This window comes from Vicia villosa, linkage group LG1, assembly GCF_029867415.1.
Source record: "Vicia villosa cultivar HV-30 ecotype Madison, WI linkage group LG1, Vvil1.0, whole genome shotgun sequence".
NCBI classification, from domain to species: Eukaryota; Viridiplantae; Streptophyta; class Magnoliopsida; order Fabales; family Fabaceae; genus Vicia; species Vicia villosa.
The window spans coordinates 193,433,467-193,448,851 of NC_081180.1; the positions used below are offsets into that span (position 1 = coordinate 193,433,467).

Here is a 15,385-nt window from a genome sequence, read left to right on the forward strand (position 1 = left end):
TAAAACTATCAATTACTCACTCATATCTCTAAACAACTCAAGGCTACTCAATAATAACTCTACAGGCTACTCAATAACAACTCTAAATTCATGTGATAACCCCAAAATCATTTTTCCTAATAGTCACACATCATTTTGCATGAATTTTATCATTATTCCATCCAACAACATTATAACAATAAAAAACTCAAAATTGATCAACACAAAATACCCTATTGGAGGTTAATGACTTCTCTATCCTACCCCTCGTGCATATACCCTTGATTAAGGTTATTCTCCCCCTTACCTTATATTTTCAATAAGCAAGCTCCCTAATCAAGTTTGGTCATTCCCTCATTAAGCCCTAAACTTGTTCTTCACACCTTTGCCTCTTTCTCCACAACTTCTGTTTTCACGTTCTAATCTATAAAATTCTCTAATGATCACTTTTTATTAGAAACCCAATTTCTTTTTATTTGTTATCTCCACAATACTCTCACTTATTCTCTTATTCACCAAAACACCCCTCATTCATCTAATAACTTTAATTTCTTCTATTTTTCTTATTTACTAATTAATTTAATTATTTAAATTATCTAAAATATTATTTAAATTCAATTTGCTTCTAATTACCCTACCAACCCACCAAACTCTCCCACACCCTTCCATAACCCACATACTCATACACAAATCATAATTTATTTATTTAATTAAATAAATTGCAATAAATTATTATATTTTAATTGTTAAATAATTCTAAATAAAATTTATCAATTTCTAATTACTTTCCACACTCTCCTCTCCAGGTCACATACCCTATCATACTTATTTTAATAATTCAATTAAAATACTCTTTTTCTATTATTAAGATTTAAAAAAATTCTATCAACTCCAATAAGTCTCCACTTATTCTCTACACCTCTATCTATAGGACATACAACCATACCTTCTTATTTATCTAATTATTCACACATAATAATTAAATAAAATACATATACCTCGCAAAGAATTCTCAAATAACTCAATTAAAATAATTTAATAAAACCTGGGGTGTAACAACTCTCCCCCACTGAAATAATTTCCGCCCTCTAAAATTTCCTTAAGCCAACAGAGTCGAGTACGACTCTCTCATATGGCTCTCAAGTGCTTCACTTCGTGATCCTCTACTCGCAAGACAGATGCCTCAACGGTTGCATCGGACCCAACAACTTCTGATGTTCTATCTTTGACTTCTAGTAAGTCAAGCAAAACAAACTTAGTTACTTCCTTTTTCATTCCTAGATGTTCAGACCACTTCAGTGTTCTTTCTCAAGAATAATCTTCTTAAGTTTTAGAACATCCTTTTATGACCGCTTTCCAGGTCTTGTTGTGCATTGATTTAAGGAAGACAACCATGCAAGTCTTCCAATAGCCATAATCTGTACTATCGAGAATTGGTGGTTTATTAATAGATCCTCATTCTTTTGCACTGTCTATCTTGAACAAAATATAGAAAAAACTCTAGAGCTCACCCAACCAAAAAAGGGTGTTTTATCTAATGCCAATTGTAATCCTATTCAATCAAATACAAGATATCACACATAATATTGAGACAATGTGTGAGATAATATGATGTACAAGAAACATAGAACAAATAAATAAAATAAATAACAAAAATAATTGTTAACTCAATTCAGTGTAACATCATCTTACGTTTGGAAGAAATCAACCTAATGAAAGAAAATTCACCAGATCAATAGTCATTAGTACACGATAATGTCATATGAACTCTTCAAGTTTAGTGCCATTTTTCTATTACTACCAGTGAATTTTGGCCCAGGCTCCCATGAATCTGAGACCTCTCACTTTTACTCAAATACTCCCTTAAGTGTTTGTAAGATACCAATTATATATGGAGTGGTAAATCATAATTATAGATCAAATACACCATTAATCTAAAATAAGAAAGACGCTTAAGAATAAAGTATTACAACAAATATACAAAGACTAAATAGAAATAGAAAATGACGTACCAAAAACTTCAAAAGGTGAGTCTTAATAGAAAGACACTTAATAATAAAGTATTACACTAAAAACTTGACAAAAACTAGTTGAATCTAAAAAATACAAGTTCAATCTTCTTAAAAATCAAATTTGAATCTTTTATAAAATCAAATCCAATTAAATCTTTTTAAAACAAATTTAAGATATTCCAAAATCTTTAATTCAAATTAAAAGGTTTTTACTAATGTTAATCACACTTCTAATTAAACTAAAAAGAAAACAATCTAAAAAAAATTGTCGCAATATTCAAACACACAAGAGCACACTCATCAGAGTCAAACAAAGACATAATATTTTACATTAAATCATAACATCTTACATATAACACGTTCCCTACAAAATTTTATTAATAAATAATTAAAATAAAAGTTAAATTTCAATAAACTTTTAACGGTCACGATTCACTGACAGTGTAAAACTGCTTTACACTAGCGGTGCATACCAATTAAATTCTTCGTACTAATACAATTCAAAAATAATATTTAATTAAAAAAATTAATAGATGTCACATTTTTGATAAATTATTTACCATATAAGAAGATTTATGTATCTGGAAAACCCTATGATACCCTTTGCCCAATTTGCTCCACATAAGCACTTTTCTCACTTTTTTGGTCTTTCCATAGCCTTATCTTAATTATACAAACACTATTTACTTTCTAACTACACTCCTCTCTCACATTCTGTTTACCTTTTCCATTCTTTCCCAACTTGTCTCTACTTTTCTTCTTTCGTGAAACTTTATTCTGTTGATTTCTAACGAAACCTCGAATCTCTACTTCTCTTGGAACACATGCCTATGTGCTTTTTCCAAGTTAACCTAATTTTTCCCATCAACACAGTCTGATTGCTTCTACAAGGAGTCTCATTTCTCTAAACATCAATGCTCTCTACCAATACCCCTCCTCCTACTATCTCATTATGTCGTCTTCTCACCGCTTTGTTGCATCGCCTTCTAATTTCTTTACCGGCATCCACCGTCTTCTCTTTCTCCTTCTATTTCATGTCGCCAATGCCACTGTCACCACAACCGTCGCCACTATCATGTCTATTTATTGTCATCAACGTAACAAAAAGTTTCAATGATTCAGATCCAGATCTGTAAAAGGTAAAAGATACAAAGTTGTATGGCTTTTTTCGTTTTCAGTAGTTTCATTTTTTTATTTATTCAACATCTCTTACATTGATTTTATGGTTTTCATTTGGTTTTATGATGATTTTGTGGTTAGGTTTTTTGTGATTGTGGTTGATATGATGATTTTGTGGCTAGGGTTTTTGTGATTGTGGTTGATATAATGATTTTGTGGTTAAGGTTTTGGTTTTCCATTATTGATTTCTCGCTTGGATCTTGCAAAATGGGGGTTCCTCTCTTAACAATACCCTCTCTCTGCCAGGTTTTCCCCTTTCTTATAATCCTGTATTTTTCTTACCATTGACATTGTTTCTATGTTATTTTCAGGATTTTGTTTGACATCACAGTTACATTTTGTTACGATTAGAAGGTTGGAAAACATAATAATATTATTAGGATTTTATTTTTCAGTTTTGATTCCATTAATGAGGTATCAACCGAAGCATCCTCCTAATTGTATCTTGCTTTGGCTTATCACTTTGTCGATCAGTTTCACCATTGGAGTTACCTGTGCTAATATTAATGGTATGGTTTAGTTTTCAATTTTGATTGTTGATTTCGCGTATGGTTATGGCATTCGATTATTTTGATTGTTAAGTTACATACTCATTATGAATCCTTTGAAATGTTCTCAATCTTATTAGATATATGGAGTAAAGCCAACTGTAAGTACTGTTTTCAGTGGTGGCAAACCAGGTAAATATTATTTTTCATTTCTTTGTCATTTTTGGCATCTGTGAAGTGATTTATACGAAATTCCTATGTAAAAGACGATAAAAATTATGCAGAACAATGTTATTTATTACTCTCTTCTTATGTCTTGAAACTGCTGGAATCGATGAAATGCAGTTCATTTGTTGATATTGGTACGTAGATAAAACCATTGAAACTGTTTCCATGTCCACTTGACCAATGCTACGAATATATTTTGGCAAAATTGTCAACTAGGAAAGCCTGAACGCCTGACTATTGATAGTTGGTATTTCTTTATTATATGAATATGAGCATTAGACTAATAGTTCATTAGTTGCTTTGCATTTTCAAATACGTTTCAATTTTGCATTCACCACAATTATATATTCCTGATTTGGCACAAAAACAACAATGTTTATGAAACAACTTAGCTAAAGGTAAGCTTTAATGTTTTCTATGCCATTTCACTCTGCAATTACTATCTCAACATCTTTTCTATTGGAAGAATCCAAAAGAATAAAAGGCTATTATCATTATAATCCCTATGGCTCCTATTTTTACTATTGTTTCATTTTTGGCTTTGATGTATAGTTACTTGAATATATTTGTTAGTAGGAATATTGTGCCTGATGAAATTAAAGGAAGGTAAATTCATCACTCCTTTACGATTCTGGTTTAGTTTTGGTTGATTTTGGAGACTGGCTTGTTTTTATGAAATTCTTGTATTAGTTAGTTGCGTTGTGTTGTGTTTGTTTATTTTGTACCTATATTGGTTTGTTTATTTTGTATTTGTGCTGGTGTATCTTCCGACAACATATCTTATGTTGTTTCTTTAATATAATTTTGTTTTGGCTTTTGAAAAAAGTTGATTTATTTATTAATATAATAATATTTCATAAACAATGGCTATACTCAGATTTAATTTTCTTGTCATATTGCTGATTTTGTTTGTCAAGCAGTATGAAGTTCATTTTGTTTGCCAAATTAATTTACGGTATTGAGGTGGTTGAAGACTTGAGAAATTTTAGGAGTTGAGAAGTTGAGGTTGAATCTTAGAGCAGTTCAAGTTCAGAATTGGAACAACGATTTCAGAAAGCCAAAACAACTGTTGGGCTTGATAGAGAGGCAATGCTGATAGGGTATCACATAGTATGGAAAGAAAGTTGTTCCAAGACAAATGTGTTTGTATCTATATATAGTGCTAACGTGCTAATTTCAAATAATTTTATCATGTTCCATTTTTTTCCTTCTTAGGTGCCACAATGCATTGATAAACTTGCTCAAGCTGGCTTAAAGATCTAGGTATTGACAGGGGATTAAATGGAAACTGCACTCAATATTAGGTATGCCTACTGCAAATTATTTAACTTCATAATACTATATGCATTTTCAATTTTAAGATTGAAGTTACTAATTTTAAATGAGTTTGATAATGGTTTGTTTTTACAGTGCAGATATTCATGTAGTTTGCTTCGACAGTGTGAAGCAAATTTGTATAATATGTATAGGATTCAGTTATCAATGGTGGGAAATATGCATTCATTCACTAATATTTAAAAGAAATTTTTAATATTTAGTCATAGATTTCATCTAATGTTAGGCATACATCTCAGGTAATCAAAGGCAACATCCTGACTCAAATCACCAATGCCTCACAATTGATGAAGCTGGAGAATAGCAACCCCACCAACAAGTTTTCTATTATAGAATAAGTTCAGTTTGAGTTTATATCTCAAGCTCTGTCTTATATTTTTTTCTATTACATAATTTCAGGTGACAATGATCTTGACGTTAACGGGGCAACAATACTCGGAGAAAGTTTCAAAAAATTCAATAGTCATTTGGAAGTCTCTTGAAATTTACACCGACAAATATGTTCCCAAAATGGGGGTATCCTCCATTTATCCAATGAAAATGAGGATCTTTTTATAAAGAGAGAATTGTAAGCGATGTACATTAATGTATCTCTATTGGTTCAAATTGTAATATCTATATAGTGCTCTGTGGTCTCCAACTCTCACTTTTAGGTAGGTGTATAGGATTCTCATAACAATGGATTCATGAGTGGTGCTGAGATAATTTTATGATATGATTGCACCACCCTTCCAAGGGACAATGAAAGTTATTATTCACATCTATGTTTCACATGAAATTGCAACCTTGACTGAGTTGTCCATACTTATCTTGAACATAAAACATAATCTTCAACTAAGTCATCTATCAACTATCTTTCTTCTATTTATAATATGGACTTTAATCTTACATGATTTACTTGTACCCTTCTTTCAGGCTATGGCAATTAGGAAAGAAGTATAGTCATGTAAAGTTTGATTTTGAATATGAGTAGTAGGTTCTACCACACTAAATTATTATTGTCAAAGTGTTGATTTGATCTCATTCACCAAGAAGAAGGTGGAGGTACTTCCATTGTCACATGACTTTCTTGTGTCCTTTTTCTCAAGTAGTAGAAGCATTGTTCAGTTGTAAAGTTACAATTTTTTGTTTTTTTTTTTGTTTATGATAAGCAAGTTTCTGATTATTGTAAAGAAATCCTTTTTTTCCTATAGCTATCATTAGCTTCACATTAATCCTACTTGCATACACAGACAGTTGACGCCAATTATGTCAAAAGCAAAAAACCCTCTATATCAACATGTGTAATATCATAGGTGTCATTATATTTCATAAATGTCTTAGAGTGTAGGATACCAATTCAACATGTTATGGTTTTGAGGAACTAAGGATACTGTGCATATGATTTTGAGGAACTAAGGATACTTTTTGAAACTAAACATAACAACTGTTTCTGTTTTAGAAAAATAAATGATTTTTCTTTTATGTTTTTTCAATACATTATAGGTTAGTATATAACTAATATATAGTCTGTTCAGTTTGCACCGATACTTTGCACTGATACATAATTTGGAAAAAAAATTGGTGCAAAAATATATAGTAAGCAATGCCTTGCAGGAATTCTAGATAAACTTGATTTTGTTTTTTTGTTTATTTGTTAAAGGCATAACCATAATTAACACTACATTTTGTAAAGTCTAATGGATTCAATCTTTTAATATATAATTGCTGTTTTGATATACACGTTAATTTATAACTGACCATTATACAGTTGTGTTCAAATATAATATAGTAGTATTAGGTATTATAGTGGTAAGATAATATATGAAATAATTGTAGTATATTTGATGAAACAATTTATGTTAAACAATTTCGTTTTTATTTTAAAAATATATCTTTTTTTATTAAATAACAAATTATTTTAGTAAAACAATTTTATTTTGATTATTTATATTTTTATTACATTTTGAAAACAAAAGCGTGTGAATCACACCAATACTTATGCGAACACACAGGTAACGCACCAGTACCGTACGAACACACATCAAATATTGTTATGTAAAATTTAATAATACAACATTTAACTTAATTCTTTTAGATAACTCTTTTTTTTACAACATTTGTTTTTAATAGTTTTTCTTAAGAATATTTGTTTTAAGATTCATCCCAATTTTCTTTCCTTTATGAACTAATTAATTTTGATATTTTATAATTTTTTTGAAATTGCATGACAAACTGGTGACAAATACCCGATCCAAACTTGTGCGAACACACAGGTTTATAGATCAGAATCCGTGGGAACACACGGGTTTCAACATTTTATGTATATTTATCAAAAATAAAAATAAAAATATTTAAAATTATATATGAACTCAAATACAGAAAAATTAATTATTTTTTAATTAATTATTTTACTAATATTTTTATTTTAAAATTATTTTTAATTTACGATATAATATTTTTTAAGATAATATATAAAAAAGTTGAAATATATATTTGGTAAAACAATTTTTTTCTTTTAAAAATATGTATATTTTTTAAAATAATAATCTCTTTTTCGTAAAACAATTTTTTTTATATTTTGAAAACAAATACGTGTGGTCCACACCAGAACCCGTGCGTGAACGCACGAGTTTAATATTTTCTGTACAATTAAAGAAAGTAAAACTTATGAGATACAACATTAAACTTAATTCTTTTATATCATTCTCTTTTTGAAATTTTAAGTAAAATATTTTCAAATAATTTTAATTTTAATTTTGGATATTTGTTTGTCTCATTTATTAAACTTTATAAATCCTTTTATTGTTTAAACTCTATCAATCTTAGAAAAAACATTTTTTTCTTCTATTTTTCACCATTGTTTTTTTACAAATTATGTGTTTAATAGTTTTTCTTAACAATAGAAGTTTTTAAAAACTTATACAATTATCTTGCAGTCTAATTTTTTTCTTTTTCCAATATTTTTTTTGATTTTTTCTAATTTATTTGAATTTATGCAATAAACTGGTGACGTATTCACGGTCCCCACCAAAACCGCACGCAAGAGTATTTCTAGGGATGTCAACTTGCCTCCATTAGCGGGGATCCCCGTGGAAATTTCCTGTTTGGGGCCCCAAAGACGAGAAATTTTCCCCTGCGAGAACGAGGAACAAAGTCTACCCGAAGGCACTTCGGGGACGGGGATGGCGTAAATATCCCCGTCCCGTGGAGTCTCCGCCCCGCCTAAAATAGCATAATGTCCTTAATTTATATTTAATTTTAAATTATTATGTAGGTTTATTTGTCATTTCATATAATTAATCTATACACAAATTTAAAATATATTGGAATTGTTAATAAAAGAGTGAGATCTAAATGATTATTTCAATTTTTTTAGTTTGAAATTTTGGTGGTCATAACACTCAATATTTATAGATTAAATATTGTTAAAACAATATATTTATTATAAAGAATAATTTCTAAATTTCTTGTGATTAGTTTTTGAAGCTTTTACTATTAATTTGGTTTAAAATAATAAATAAAAAGTCACATTTATAGATCTCCGCACGAACATTGGAGATCCACGAGGACGGGATGGGGGATAAAATCCCCCGTGACGGAGATCCAAAACGGAAATGAGGAATATATTCGAGGGCGGAGATTGTGATGAGAATGTATCTCCGCCTCCGCCCGCCACATTGACATCCCTAGTTATTCCATTAATTTTTATAAAAAATTAAGCATTTAGAGATGAAGAAATAATTGAATTTTTGAATTTTCATATCTCAACAATGCAATGCAATTTTTGAAACATAGATCTAATCAAATCATGGATAATTTCATTTTAAATTAGAATTCATTTGTCATAACTTCACTGGATTGACCTGATAAAATAAAATCAAAAGGATCAAACAAATCACAACAGACCCATAGAATCCGCTAAAGAATCAGCATCACCACGCCGTTACTCTCACCCAATCTCTCCAGACTCTCATGTTCCAATTTCCACAGTAAAACATCACAAGTGAAACCGATTTTTGTCATAATCTCTGTATCCCAAATCTCTCTCCCCCTAAATCAAACATTCAATCTCAATTCAAAATTTCCCCCAAACCATCTCTATAAAAAAACTCAACATTTATCCATTCATCCTAGGGTTTCATTCTTCACTATTCTTCACTACACGATGAAAGCTTCACTCAAATTCCGTGACGAACAAAAGAAACCCTTATTAAGAGCCAAAATTCCTCTAAGCATTTTAGGTACACCATTCCAATCAGGAATCGTAGCTGGTGAATCCAAAGAACTAACTCTCAATCTCTCTACGTTCTTCCAATCCGGTCCGTCGCTTAAACTCGCTTACCGGCCCAACGACTCTCAGAACCCGTTCTCGTTAATTGTTAAAACCGGAACCGGTTCGTTCGGTTCGCCGCTCTCGAGTTCTATGCTTATGAGTTGTGAATTCAATCTGCTAAACCGGAGTAAAACTGGTGGGCCGCAACCGCTTTTTATGCTTCATTTTAAGCCGCGTTTTGGGGATTTCAGTTTTAAGAAATCTCAGTCGTCGATTTTGGATGTGAAGAATTATGCTTTTCAAAACGGTGGCGTTTTGGGGAGCGATGATACTTCGATTGAGTTTGTTGAGTCTGTTGAATCGCCAGTGATGGGAGCTTTTTCTGCTGGGAAGGTTCCGTCTGCTGGCGCGATTGCGAGTTTGTTTTCGGGTACAGAGGTTGCTGCGAGGACGATGTTGCCGATTAGGGGACGTGCGGCGGTGAATTTTAGGTGGGGGGTAAGGGTTCCGGCGGATGTTAAAGGGGAGAGTGCTTTTCAGAAGGTTCCGTTTCTTGTGATGAATAAGATTGGGGTTGAGCATTTGTCTGCGGAGTGTGGGGATTTGAAGGATTTGAAGAAAGAAAAAAATGTTGCTGGGGTGGGGATTATTCCGGGGAGTGGTGATTTGGCGGAGACTTGTTTTGCTGTGAAGAGGCAGATGGATGTTTTACAGGCGGAGAATGGGTTGTTGAGGAATGCTGTGGAGGATCTTCGGCGAGAATTTGCTGGTGCGCGAAATGGAGGAGGTTTGGAGTTTGAGAGGAATGGAGGTAAAGGGAAAAGCTTTGAGGGGAGAAAGAATGAGAAGAAAGTGATGTCGGATTTTAATGGTTATCCAGGAAAATCGACTGAGGTGGATGCGAGTGAGGAGTTGAAAAAGCCGTTAAGGGGAGCCACCACTGTTGGGGTTTAAATTCAAAGTAAAAGAAATTAGATTTATGGTGCTGTTTGAATTTTCACAATTTTGTTTATAGATTATAAATCTGGTGGAGTAGAATTGTGTTTTCATCTGTCATAAGTTTCTTGTTTCAGTTTTGGAACTGCAAATTGCTTGTTTATTGTCATATGAATGATGATAATGATTATAAATATGTTGATTCTGTTGGTTTACCATATCCAATGAATTGTTCTTGTAATTTATATGGTGTATTTTGTTTCATGTTGGTAAACACTACTCTCGAACAGACTAATTCTAGGCACACCAGACACAACACTTCCATGATTACACCATTAATAATTTGAAAAATAAATAAATTGAACTTAATCACAAGTATAAGGGTTGTTGTCTGACATGGGTGTCCAACATGGATGTAGACACTGACCCAATTTTTTTTCTTCCAGAGGTGTCTTTGCTACTTCTACTCTACCAACAACAATTTCTTTCTTTCATATTTCTGAGTTTTGCAAGTGCTTCAATGTTTTAAAGAAGTGTACTAGTATGCAATTCAGTGTTATTATATTCCAATCAGACATGCTCTTCCTGACAAATTGATTTGGTATAATGAGCTAATCAAACATGTTCTTTCCAAATCTGACAAATTGAATTACTGATTCGTGCATTTCTATCTAGATGTTGTCCATAGATAGTATAGAGTTAGTTTCTATATTTATTTCTTTAGATTTTTTGGTTAGAAATATAGAGGGAAGAGAATCAAATTTGAATTGATTTGAAATTCAAATGTTCATCATTTTCTTGCCAGCTAATGGACGGGTGCAAAGGTAAATCATAAACAATAGTATAATTCAAAATGAGAGAATTGTCATTTGAAAACCCCAATAAATGCGGACAGTTGTCTCTTAATAGCATTTTTAGTACTAGCTAAAATACATATGATTTTTTTTTTGTTTCGGACCGGTTTTAGGTTCAATTACGAAAAGCCCAATCCAAATGACGTTGGAGTGTTAACATCACAGGTCAATCACACTCTATCGTGCCAGAAGCTCGCTTTGTCGCGCGTCTGACTCTGTCATCAATTATTTCTAACCCCTGAACGAGACAGTGACGCTGTCTGTGGGAATCAGCTTCTGACTCTCACAAATCGTTATTGCGATCTCAAAAAAAGACAATGATGTATGATCCATCTGCAGAAGTCACCATAGGCTCACCAACCTTAAAAAATCCTCTTGCCTCGTTGTCTCTGTGATTGACGGTGTTTCATTTGGCAAGGGAAATTAAACAAAAAAAATTCAACGCAAAGATCTTAGAAATCATTGGTTGCAATTAGAAGGCAGGAAAAAGATAAGCCTATCATATGATTTCGTGACATCGAGAAGGTGAACGAGATTCCTTTTCGTTGGACCTAACTACCAATATAGCGAACCATTCGATGTCTGGGATCCTTATTGACGACGGGAAGTCTTGCGATGTCATCGCCAACGTATTCACAAAGCTAGGGTTACATGATCGAGACGTCATGTCATAGGAAGGTAGTAACCTTCTAGTGCTCAACGACTCTACCAATCGCCCTAGCGAAGCCATGAAATTACCAGTCTCCGTCGAAGAAGTGAAGGATAAAAGGATTTTGACCTTGAACTTCTTGGTGATTCCTTGCAAGAGCGTCTACAATTGAATATTTGGAAGATCTTTCGACGCATCTTTAGAGGCGGCTGGCTTATACAATCCACCTGAACAGGAAGTATCATAATGACTCGGGGAACCAGTCATCCTCCAACTGATATACATGAAGCTCGTCTGATACATGAAATAATGTTAAAGAACCATGACGTGACCACACTCTTCTCCTAGAAGAAAAGAATGAGGACTCATACGTCATTCATTAGTGCCATCGACCTTGATGCACGATAATGTGAAGTCCTACAAGATGACGAACTCAGCTCACCAACAGAAACCAAAGAAAAACCTGAAGACCTATCTTATATAGAAACTTCGAAGTTGTGCAACTTGATGAGAATCCTACAAGGCCAGTTCGTGTGGGAGCTGATTTGCCTGCCACAATAAAGGAAAGACATATCAAATCCCGATTAGAACGAACCTCTATAAATATCTGGTGTCATCTCTCTTTCCTAATATCTTTTATTTTCCACTTAGTTTCATAAATTTTGTTCCTTAGGGAACATATGTCGAACACGATGCTCCGACAACAGGTTCGACAAGATATACTAGAACCAACACAAATATAACAGTATGAGTTGTGCAAGTTGATGGAGCTGAAAAACGGTAAATAATACATGGAATTGGAAACTTGATTCGGTGAAACCACACCTACTTCAGGAAGGTTAAGTCCACAACTCAAAAAAAGTAAATTCACTATTAGTAGCTTAGTACATTTGGACTTACAAGCAACGACAAGTCCATGTTGTTCAATGCCTCTTCCTAACACTATCCAGTGACTTTCTATTTAGAGTCTCCCCATAAATATGAGAATCCACCAACTTTCTTACTCTGTCACACAACTCGTGATAGGAGATTACAACCACTAAACCCCAGTGATCAACTTCAATCAACAAGATGGATGATATTGAATTTCACAACTCAACTAGACAAACCTTCTATGCCAAGTTACTAAAACATAGAGGTGTACATATAGATTTCACACTAATCCTATTAGGGCATTAGCGTGAAATACAAGACACATAATCTAGCACTCTATAAATCTTCAATGTAAATACTTAAATGCTTAAATTGCAAAACCGATTGTGTCCTCCTTATATAGCAATTCTTTTGGGCTTTTATTCATGGATATTTTATTTGATTTCGTCTAGAAGTAATGCAAATTCTATTGGATATTTGATTTGTTCCTTGAATATCTCCAACAAAACGATATTATTTGGTTTGTTACAAATTCAAATTTAAATCTCTTTAAATTATCTCTTTAAATTTGATTCGATCTTCATAACTGTCCAACAAATCATATAATCATATTGTTAACTTAATAACAATAAAATCTTATCTAATCTTAATCAGAGAATCTTCCAAAATGCAACAACTAAGTCCTGATGTGCAAGGCCCAAATGTCGAGCAGCATGTTGGGACATTGTGTCGAGCACGTGTCCTTTCTGCACCTCAATACAACTTTGGCAAGCTAGACCAACTTGAACAATTTGAACACTTCTTTCATGTTGTTTTTTTCGAAATGTTGTCAATCCAAAGGACCATTTTGTTGGAGTAAGCCCTAATAGCCAATCAATATTGGCTTAATATGATTTTGTATCATGACCTTGATATATATTGTTTGTTAATATATATATATATATATATATATATATATATATATATATATATATATATATATATACTTATTAGGCATTGTATTTATTATGTTATTTGTATATGACATGATAGAGTCCTTAGAATAATTAGTCTATTAATGACCTATTAAGTGTGACTTAATCGTGAGACCTCATTAAACATAAGGACGTTATTCTTAAAGTATCCGTAGTCAAGTTTTACTGTCAAATAGGACAATAATAATGCATAGAGACTATTATGTGAGTAGACTGATGGTTGGGTCTCACAAGTCATGGATATGAGATATCAAGTCTTCACGTAGGTATAAATGTTAGGAGTAATATTTATACTGGATTGATCAACCATGAGAATACTAAATAGTTTGTTATGTAAGTGTCATAAGTTATTCTCATTATGATAGTGATGTATACCCTTCGACCTGAAACCACTATGAACTCTAGATGTGGAGTTAACTACTTTATTGTCAATCAAACGTTGTCCGTAACAGGATGACCATAAAGGTAGTTGATGGGTACTTTACAAATCATGCTGAGGGACATGAGTGACCTAGAAGAGATTTGTCCTCCTACATATACGGGAGTAATATATGTGGGCCCCTTGATAGAGTATGACTATAAAATGCATGGTCGTGCTCAAATAAGTCGATATTAGATATTGGGCTTATTTGTTGTTATCAAGTATACTCGGGGATCAAGAAATAAAATATTGGACTATACAAGGGTGACACATTCTATGCCTTGTGTTCAATATAGATATAAGGGAAAAAGAGTAATTATACACATGATCTTTATCACAGAAAGGTTATGTCAGATCACACGACATTCTTGTCACTTGGGTAGTAGTGATGTGTTGCTAGATACTGTTCACTATTTATAATATTAAATAGGTGATTATAGTGGAATGAATAATTTAATTAAATATGATTTAAGAAATGAGGATTGGCATATGATTAAATTAAATATTATGATTTAATTTAATTAATATTTATTTTATTTAATTAAAAGAGTTTAGTTAAATATTTATTTAATTAAATAGTTTAATTAATAAGATTGGACTTATTTTGGAGAAGTCCAAAATAAAAGAATTAAGGTTTTAGAAGCTCTCTATAAATAGAGGAGCTCTTTACCCTACCAATGCTAATTTTGTCAATTACTCAAAGCAAGAACGGTTAGCACTACCTTTCACTTTGCACTCGCGTGGACTACACGCCGGTATCTTCTGCCGTTAGTGATCAAATGATAAAATACGCTTTAAGAGGTAATTCTTGAATTGTTATTAGTGTTTGATTTGTGATTAATGATTTAATCAAGATCCGTTCATCGAATTTGTTCTGCTAAGAGAATGAATATTTTTTTGAAAAATCTCTCTTAAAATCACAAGAGTGGTGAGCATCGGTTTGATTAAATCATTAGATCCAAATATGTTTTAATGCTTGATGATTATATGATGATATAGTCATAGGAATATGCTTTTGCGTGATTAAAAATTGTTTAATCATTTAACTGAATTTGATTCAATTTTGTTTTGGTGATCTTATTCTTGAATCAATTGCGTAAAATGTTTTCGTAAAACGATCTATTAAGATGATGAAATATTTTGTGATTTTGAATATGACTCAACGAAGTATTTATTTTAAGTGAATACCTTACCGATTCTTA

At 32.2% G+C, this 15,385-nt stretch overlaps 1 protein-coding gene and 1 long non-coding RNA gene across 10 annotated transcripts; both read left to right on the forward strand.

Moving 5' to 3' along the window:
• The first annotated feature begins 2,671 nt into the window (after nt 1–2,671).
• On the forward strand, nt 2,672–6,770 carry LOC131644763 (uncharacterized). Of its 9 annotated transcripts, none has more exons than XR_009296636.1 (5): nt 2,672–3,416; nt 3,566–3,679; nt 3,799–5,190; nt 5,297–5,789; nt 6,137–6,770. It is a non-coding gene; the product is annotated as an uncharacterized LOC131644763 (long non-coding RNA). The 9 variants fall into 9 exon arrangements; XR_009296634.1 differs by lacking the exon at nt 6,137–6,770 and having other exon boundaries at nt 5,297–5,371; nt 5,461–5,999; XR_009296639.1 differs by lacking the exon at nt 6,137–6,770 and having other exon boundaries at nt 5,302–5,371; nt 5,461–5,999.
• Nucleotides 6,771–9,037: 2,267 nt separating this feature from the next.
• LOC131621531 (uncharacterized) lies at nt 9,038–10,928 on the forward strand. The gene has a single exon (XM_058892577.1). The coding sequence runs from the start codon at nt 9,369–9,371 to the stop codon at nt 10,428–10,430; it is 1,062 nt and encodes a 353-aa protein (XP_058748560.1). The 5' UTR covers nt 9,038–9,368; the 3' UTR covers nt 10,431–10,928.
• Nucleotides 10,929–15,385: the final 4,457 nt, after the last annotated feature.